General features: G+C 35.6%; 1 protein-coding gene across 1 annotated transcript; it reads left to right on the forward strand.

Annotated features, from left to right (window-relative positions):
- Positions 1-249: 249 nt before the first annotated feature.
- LOC128508399 (ependymin-like) lies at positions 250-9,382 on the forward strand. The gene is made up of 6 exons (XM_053479723.1): positions 250-350; positions 1,621-1,655; positions 2,760-2,894; positions 5,217-5,403; positions 8,520-8,604; positions 8,777-9,382. Exons 1-6 carry the CDS (start codon positions 275-277, stop codon positions 8,889-8,891), a joined length of 633 nt encoding a protein of 210 aa, XP_053335698.1. The 5' UTR covers positions 250-274; the 3' UTR covers positions 8,892-9,382.
- Positions 9,383-9,641: the final 259 nt, after the last annotated feature.

The raw sequence follows: 9,641 nt of genomic DNA on the forward strand, positions 1-9,641 counted from the left end.
TGAGGAGCATGCGAGAGCCGCTGTCTTTACCCCCTTCTCCTTGCAAATGGAATATGTTTTTCCTCCTATAATAACACTTGTTTCACAAGGAAAACTCAGGTTAAATAAGATTGTTACTGTGCCCAAAGACAGATGATAATCTTTCACACACCAACTTTCTTTTTACAAGTAAACATGTGACTAAAAAAATCTGGAAGTGAGAGTGTGTTTACAGTGTGCTGGTTTTAATGAGCCACTATATAAGGAAGCAGAAAACACAGTGTAGTTGGAAGACATGCAGCTCTGGTTGTGTTGTGCCCTGTTGGTGTTTGTGGCCGGAGGCTGCTTGGCTCAGAAACCTCGTCCATGCAGTAAGTAATGGATTCTGATCAGGATCAACTTACAGGTATACCAGTGAGAGAGAGAGCTTTAGAGGGGGAAAAAATCTTACTTTTGGTGTCTTGTTGTTTGGTCAAATAAAACCTGTGTTTGACTGTAAAGCAACAAAGGTATTCTCACTAATGATTGTGTATATTAATGCACTAATTTAAAGACCTTATTAATTCTTACACAAAAATACATAATCTGCAGTAATGTCTCCATTGTTATACTTGGAAGCTTATTGACTTTCTTATTAGACTTATACAGGTAGTCTCTGATTACGAGCAGCTGAATTTTCGCAGATGCAAACGTACTCCGGTTCTATGAACATTGCAAACAAATCACGGAAGTACAGTAGCTCACATATCTTGTACAAAAATAGACATTGCAGTCCACCAGATACCAATATTTACAATTATATACAATATTTTTAGTGTGTAAGTGAATGTATAAAATGTCCAAAAAAAAAAGTCCGGTATATTGTATGTGTGTGCGTGTGGGGGTGCGGAAGAAATGAGTTGGCCTCACCAGTTTTAATGGATCAGTCCGAGAGCTGTAAAGCTGTCCTGATGATAAATAATCCTAATTTCGGAAAAAATCCTCAACAAAACAAAGTTCACAGTCCAATACAGTGGAAAACAGCTTTAAGACAAAATGGCGCCTGGGATTCCCCTCGCAATACAAGGGCGCAGAGTCAACACTGTTACATTTCACATTTCACAGTGAGATTCATTGCTTTAGGCGAGGTTATGGTTTTTGGCCACATGATGGCAGTGTGGGTAAAGGGGACAGAGATTTAGTCAGATGGATTGGTATGCTTTACATTGTATATGCATGTCAAAGGCGTATAAGACTCACTTCATTGAACTTACGAACGTGCTCCCGGAATGAAACTTCGTTAGTAGGGGATCCCATCTCGAGATCCCATCCCCAGGTTGCTGCTGTTGGGCCCTTGAGCAAGGCCCTTAACCCTGTCTGCTCCAGGGGTGCTGTATAATGCCTGATCCTGCACTTTGACCCCTGCTGGGACATGAAAAAAATAAGTATTTCAATGTGTAGTAATGTACATGTGATGAATAAAGACTGACCTTTTTTTTATATAAATTAATATTCCTGCATGACTTTGACTCTACATTATGAAATCAGACATTAATTATGCTGGTAAAAAGACACCCAGACATGACTGTCATACAATGTAGTGCATTTTGGTATAAATAAATAAATAAATAAAAATAAATGCCTGCATTTATTCATTTGCAGGATCTCCTCCTCTCCTTGAGGGACGCTTTAGTGTGGTGAGTGATTCTTTTTATTTCTTCTGCATCTTTTTCCTTTCGCAATATCTTTACCATTAAGACATTTCCCAGTACGAATCTTGTCTGCCATTATTTAGTATCATAGTTTCTAAATTAAACATTTATAACAGTAGGTAGTGTACTACTATGTAACTGGGAGGCAAGGATACAAAGCATGCATACATTTGTTTTTAACTGAAGTTAATGTAAATGTTGTTTGTTTAATAAAAAAAAAATATATATATATATACTGTATATATATATATATATATATATATATATATATATATATATATATATATATATATATTCTTTTTATCATGAGCTGGTATCAAAAAGTTTTGAGATTAGATATGTTTACAGAAAAGCCATTTATTACTTATATAATAATACTTTATTATTATCTGGTGGGTGCGGAAGTTCTGCTATAATTATCATGCACAAGTTGCCGAACAGCGTAGACATTTTTTTAAGGTCTTCCTGATCTCACATCGTCTTCCGATGATGTTCATTCACTTTTGAAGCACATGTGCCACTTAAAACACCTTGAACGACTCATTGCAGCATTGCCGTAAACATGCGGAATCATGTCAAACATCTTTGTGGCAGATTTGTCCAGTTTCAGGCACAATTTCACATTCATTCTTTGTTCTAACTTGTTGTCCATGATTAAATAGCAAACGTGGAAGCGCATGTGGTCAGAAAAGCACCAGTTGCACAGCTCCTGATCTACACAAGATGATGTCTTTTGGCACACTGACTTATGAAGTTGGTGCTCCCTGTGACTGTGTGTGCAGTCTTGTGCTCCCATCTGTTGACGTGTTACAAAACTAGTCTTAAAACTTTTTGATACCACACCGAATATATAATGGTCATTGTCACAAAACAGCTTTACAGAATCAAAAAGATGGAAATTATGGAAATAAGTATGAAATGTTTAAGAAAATATGATTCAAAATTATCAGATTGTCCCTAATAAGCAAGTTGAGGAGAAAAACTCGCAATAGGAAGAAACCTTGAGAGGAACCAGACTCAACAGGGAACTCGTCCTATTTTATATACTATTCATAATTCTCTTTTTTTTTTTCATTTTATCTTTCTCAGGTACTTTCAGATGAAGATTTCGAGGTACATGGGAAGTATTCCTATGACGCTATATTACAGCGCATCCGCTTAGGAGAGTTTGCAAGGTCTATGAATTCTTCGACAGTTTTAGATGTTCTGCAACTCTTTCGAGAGGTAACAAAGATGCAGAAACACAAAGGCATACACCCCTCACAAAAAAAATAACTCCAGTATGCAGGAATTGCAGTGATTTGGACATGCAAACACTGCATTTTTATCTTCACTTTAATACTGCAGGAATACATTATATTACAGCATTTTGTCCTAACTCTTCAACTTTGTTCGAATAAGCACTTTCACTTCCCTTTGGTTCACTTTAAAGATATTCTTGACATGTGCTGAAACAAATGAAAAACGAAGAGTGAGACACAGATTCATCAAAAGTTGTGTAAAAAACACATTAGAATAATTAAAATGGAATCATTCCACATATAATCAACCTTACATGTTTGATCTGTTTCTGACACGATTATGTCCTAAACTATTGCTAAATCATGTTTTTCTGTTTTTGATGCTGACCCTGTTAAGTAATTAATTAATTTAGATTTTAGAATGTAATGTGAATTTGATGTCTCGGCGCTGACAGTGGTTTTTGGCTTTTTTTTTTTTCCTTTTTTTTTTCTGAAATTAAAATGTATTAATTTACCTATCAGAGCTGCTGTTTGTCGGGCTGAGAGAACCTCAGTGTGGAGTTTGGAGCTTTGCAGATTCTATCAACAAAAGACAACAAATAAAGCATATGTTTATAAAAAAAGAAACGCAGAAAAATTGTTTTGCTGTCCAAATGAGCACCATCGGATTCAGAAAAAGAAAGTGGACCGTTGGGAGACTGTGTACGATTTTAGATAATCCTGTTAAAGTTTATCAAGTAAAATTTGTATAACCTGCTCAGTCAACCTGTCCATCAAACAGGAAGGGACTAAGAGCCGATCCCTGGTGCAGTACCACCTCCACCTCAAACCAGTTGTTCATACCTGCATCACACCTCACTGCTCTAACACTGTCCTTGTAATTATTCTTCACTTATTTCTCTTGCACTCCTGACTTTCTTAGGCAATATCACAATTCATCTTTGGACACCCTGTCATACGTTTCTCTATCTTGTTCTCTACAAACATGCAATGCAACTCTTTCTGACCTTCTCTATATTTCTCCATCAGCATTATTAAAGCAAACATGGTGTCTGTGGTGCTCTTTCTTGGCATGAAGCTGCTGCTCCACATGACTTGTCGAAAAGCTGCAAACGGGCCTTCTTATGGCTTTCTTTCAACAATGGCTTCTTGCCACAAGGGCAGATTTGTGGCTTGCACGACTAATAGTTATCCTGTGGACAGATTCTCCCACATAAACTGTGGATCTCTGCAGCTACTCCAGAGTTACCATGAGCCTCTTGGCTGGTTCTCCGATTAGCGCTCTCCTTTCCCGGCCTGTTAGTTTAGGTGGACGGCCATGCCTTGGTTGGTTTGCAGTATTGCCATACTCTTTCCATTTTCACATGATGGATTGAACAGTGCTCTTTAAGAAGTTTAAATATATTTTTTATAACCTAACCCTGCTTTAAACTTCTCCACAACTTTATCCAGGACCTATCTCGTGTGCTCCTTGGCTTTTTGATGCTGTTTGTTCACTAATGTTCTCTAACAAACCTTAACTTCACAACTTCATAAAAACAGCTGTATCATACTGAGATTAAACTATACACACGTAGACTTAATTTACTGATTAGGTGACTTCTGAAGTAAATTGGTTTCACTGGATTTTAGTTAGGGGAATCAGAGTAAAGGGGGCTAAATACAAATGCACGCCACACTGAACAGATTTTTATTTGTAAAGATTTTTAAAACCATTTATCATTTTCCTTCTACTTCACAATTCTGTGCTATCACATAATGTAGAATCCCAATAAAATACATTTACATTTGTGTTAGGAACATGACAAAATGTGGAAAGGTAAGAGGGGTATGAATACTTTGGAAAGGCAGTATAGCTTCCACTATTGTTTCCCATAACTATAAGGCATGTCTCATCAGCTTTATGCTTCAATAGTTGCTGCAGCTCTGTACATCTTTTGTTCTTAAAACTTTGAACTAAAACACTTCTCCCTTTCTAAGATCTTGTTAAATTCTTGTTTTCCAAGATTTAATGAATTAGATTTTTTTTAAATGGTGATACATAATTGAATGTAGTGAAGCTGCACACAATAAGTACATCATATGACTTAATAATACTCGGAAAGCAATGTACAATAAACCAATGTAAGACACTCGAGTACTGTAATGAGAGGAAATGCAATTCATTACTTTCCACCCCTCATTTTACTAACATAAGGTTTATTACGGGAAAAGTTAAATGTTTAAACACAACATAAAACAACATAGCAAGAGAGAAACTGTGGCTAATAAAGCTAATGTTTTAACTTGTTTACTCTTTTATCAGCAAGTGATGTACGAGATCGACTATGAACACAAAACATGCAACAAACGGGCATTGATAGTCAAGTTCCACCCGATGAAGATCCCACAAAACTTTACCTTTCTTGCTCAGATGGTGTTAGGGAGTCTCTCTGCACCTGGAGAAGGTTTACTCGTCAACTCATGGGCTGGAAAGATACCCCAGGTCCAAGGTACAAACACACACACACACACACACACACCAAAAGAAACCTTAACCTAAATGGGTGTTAACATTGACACTGTGTGATCATGTGTGCTAAAACAGTGGTAAAATATTCATTAACTTGCATTGTATTTGATCTGGAGGCCCAGTGGCTAAGTGGTTAGCACTGTCGCCTTGCACCTCTAGGGTCCGGGTTCAGTTCCCACCTCGGGTCTGTATGCATGGAGGTTGCATGTTAACCCTGTGCTTGGTAGGTTTCACAGTCAAAAGACATACAGATTAGACTAACTGGCATTCCCAAGTTTCCCATGTGAATGATTGTGTGGGTGCATGTGTGTACGTGTGCCCTGCAATGGATTAGCACCTTGTCCAGAGTGTACACTGCTTTGTGCCCTAAGTCTCCTGGGATAAGCTTCAGGCCCCCGCAGCCCTCTACACAGGATAAAATGGTATAGACCTTGACTGAGTAAGTGAGTGAGCGCTGAATCATCAAATTCACATTACATTCTGAAATCTAAATTAATTAATTACTTAACAGGGTCAGCATCAAAAACGGACAAACATTATTAAGCAATAGTCAGTGTATTTGATCTAACCAGTGAGGTTAAAGTTCTCCAACAACAGCTGTTATAACGAATGAGAAAAATGTAGGGTGGACATTTTGGCTTTTATGGAATCGAGTTATTCTGTTTGTTTATTTCTAGTGGATCAAGGACATTTGATGTTTGCAATACAGTGGTGTGTCGACAGGGGCTGAACCCCATTCAATTAGTTAGGATTTGAATCCAAGATGGCAGCGTGGCAATAGCATGCAGCATCCACCCCATATCCAAAATGGTTCTCCACAGTGTATTGCATAGTTTTATGTTGTTGTTGTGTTGCCGATCTTATTTGCACATTTGCATGTGTCCTTTATATTGTCTTTTGCTGTAGTTGGTATAGTACGGAATGTTGTTTCGTTTCACTGAACTGTATATTGTTGAAATGACATTAAAAAACTACACTGTAAAAAATCTGACCTAGGGTTCACTTAAAAAAATTATGGCAACAAAGTGACACCTAACATATTTAAGTAAATTTTACTACTATAATAATGAATAAGAAACATAGGATAAATTATTTAAATGTAAGACAAAATATATATTTAATTATAAATGAAATTAAGTCTTTTATTGTGTTGGCTTTAATATTAACTGTTGAACATATAATGTATTCAGCATAAATATTTTAAGCTAAGCTAAATTATTTTAAGGAAAACAGTTTTACCTTTACTAGAAAAAAAATGTGTTACATTCAAAGAATATCTGAGAGAAATCTGGAAGAGATTCATTTATTTTTATTGAATAACTGAGACAAATTGATTAACATTAATTAAATATTTAAGGGAACCTGATTTACTTTTACAGATAAATCTTCATCTGCACCTAAATACAGTTAAATTAAAAATCAAGTCTACTTAATAATATTGGATGTCACTTTAATATTTCTAAGTTACTTAAATGATTGTGCTGGGTTTACATAAAAACAACAAGATAGCGTTTAACATTTGTAACATTGACATTTATTTACAGACACGATAAACCTTGTCCAACATTTTTGCAGCATCAGAAGCTGGTAAAATGGACAGTAACTGTATACTTTAAATGCAAAAACTTAAAAACTGCATGTATCAAAAAACAATATACTGCCAAATATGTTTCATCTGAAACATCAAGAGTTTTTATTTTAACATTAAAACTAGCAAACAGCATTATGAGACTATTACAAAGGTGGGCCATATTCATCATAAAAGAAAAAAAAAAACAATATTCTGTTACTACACATGTCCCCTTTAATTGCATAGTTTATATTGAGCTCAATTCAAAACACAAAAGGTAAATCTTTAAGTTAATTACTCACCTCTAGAGCAACGGTTAACTGCTGCAGGTAGACACTCAGTGTTGAGGTGGGGGAGGGGAAGCTAACGCTAACACTCTGAAACATTGACTAGCCCGGCTGCCTCTTTAAAGAGTATTATATACTATATAATACACATTGTAATAAAATTCACACACTGAACTAACTACCATGCTACGCCTGACTTTTAGCCAAATAAATACAGAGCAGACTGAGAGGAAATCTTTGCTTTAGAACAGACTGAGAGGAAATAGCTTGACTGAATTTAACCACACAATAAAATTTGTTTATTTCACAACTGTCTGTAAAAAATAATTAAACTGCTACAAAATTATTTGTCCATACTTATTACTAACTAAACAAATTTCACCTTAAGATAAATCTCAGATCCTGCAGCATGTGGCATCGTATCTGGACGTAAAAACTTGGGCGGAAATTGTATGGCAGTAGAACCTAGTCTCTTTAAATAAGTAAAATTTACAAAAATTCTTTAGAAAAATAAAATCAAAATTTCCCCATTTTTTTCTTTGCTGATTTTAAACTGACAAAAAAAAGAACTTGAAATGTAATTAATAAATAATCAGCATTTGTTTAAATCAGCTTAATTTGACTCTTGAATGCAGTTAGTAAATTTTATAATGTACTTGTCACTAATATTAATTTAACAATTGTTAATTAAGCCCAGTCCCACTTTTTACAGTGTACTTGACTCGACTACTTAGTAGTCTACTAAATTATAAACAGTATGTAGTGGGCATGTGAATCACCATGGGCCAGCTGATACAATATTATAACGACACCTACTGTAGGTCCCAGTTTAATTTGTATTGTGATACTGTAAGTATAATTTTTTTTAAACATATACAGTATATGACTACAATTGCTGTGATTTCTTGCTAATTTGTGAAAAGTTTAGAGCACGACCTGTAGGATTATTAAGGAACAGCAATATTTTACCACATCAAATGCAAACATGTATAAAATTAAAATTATATATATTTTTTATTATTATTTATTTTGAAGTCAGTTTGACGATACATGAATAGTTACACGAAAAAACCCGGGTACATCACTGAATCAGATTTGCCCCTCAATATCTTGAATGTGTTTTGGAAATGTGTATATTGCATAATTTTAGACTTTGTTTATATCATAGATTGTATGAAATAATTTCTCTTTGTATTGATGCTTTCATTAACACAGCGGCTGTTCCTTTCTGTACTTTAGGCCAGTTTGTCATGAGTTTCACAGAGTTTGGCTGCCTTCCAGTAACTGTCTTTAACAGTGTGGGAAAATTTTTGGCTGTTATCAGGTAAGTGTGTGCACGCGCACGTGTGTGTGTGCGCGCGCACGTGTGTGTGTAAGAACATAAATAAACTGTACACCGAAAACTAGGCTTTGCTCAATATACTAATATCCATACACTAAAACTTAATGTTTATCCACTCTGTGCATTCAAATCTTGTCTTATCTGATTGTTTCAGCTTCTTTAACATTGTTCATGGGATTGAGGATCCGTCCGTGTTCATTCCTCCGCCGTTTTGCGATAATGCTACTCTGAAAGCAGGGGAGGGTGATTTCTTCAGTGCTTTCTTCTGAGTCAATACCAGAGCTCTTCATATGACCCACATGTAACATCCCTTAACACCGATCCAGAAACCAAATGACAACTATAACTAAACAAACTAAAACAGACAAAACCAGAGAAAACAAATACCCACTTAACAGAACTGAAATTAAACAATGCTCGACCCAGTTTCCAAGAACAAACAGTCATTTATAACGTAACTAATGAGCTACCTCGTTCAGGTGAGCACCCGCATCACCTGACCGAGGTGCCTTCTGGGAAACTGAGTCTACTAACAAAAACAGTGCCCTCTAGTGGTGAACCCTCACAGGATTGTTTTGATTTTATTAACAATTTAATTTGTTCAGAGCACAGAGTTCCACTTTTTTTACTGTTGGCCTATGTGATTTTTCTCATAAACAGTACACTAGGTTTTAATTCCTGTTTTGGTTCATGACTTAACCACAATCTCAATGTCTTTTGATTTTTAAGAGATTTAAATAAAAGACTCATAGACCCAAATAATTTTTTTTGCCTGTGTCTGTTTCATTCTTAAGCGGGTCACATATGGCTTTATAAACCAGTTTTATAATCCACAATTTTCTTTTCTAAAAATTTTCATTATTCAAGAGAGAGAAAAAAAGGATTATATTTACAGTGGGAAAAATAATGATTGATTCCCTATAGATGTTGTAAGTTGGCCTACTTACAAAGAAATGAAGGGTCTAGAATTTGTATCATAGGTTTGTTTTAAAGAATAGAGTCAGAATATCAAGTGAAAA

The sequence above is a fragment of the Clarias gariepinus genome, chromosome 20, assembly GCF_024256425.1.
Source record: "Clarias gariepinus isolate MV-2021 ecotype Netherlands chromosome 20, CGAR_prim_01v2, whole genome shotgun sequence".
Lineage (NCBI taxonomy): Eukaryota > Metazoa > Chordata > Actinopteri > Siluriformes > Clariidae > Clarias > Clarias gariepinus.

Bases quoted from the DNA above. Each gene is read 5' to 3' on its own strand.
- LOC128508399 (XM_053479723.1), top strand. From the start codon at position 275: ATGCAGCTCTGGTTGTGTTGTGCCCTGTTGGTGTTTGTGGCCGGAGGC. The intron at 1,656-2,759 runs GTGAGTGATTCT...TATCTTTCTCAG, and splicing joins TTGAGGGACGCTTTAGTGTG to GTACTTTCAGATGAAGATTT. The intron at 2,895-5,216 runs GTAACAAAGATG...CTCTTTTATCAG, and splicing joins TTCTGCAACTCTTTCGAGAG to CAAGTGATGTACGAGATCGA.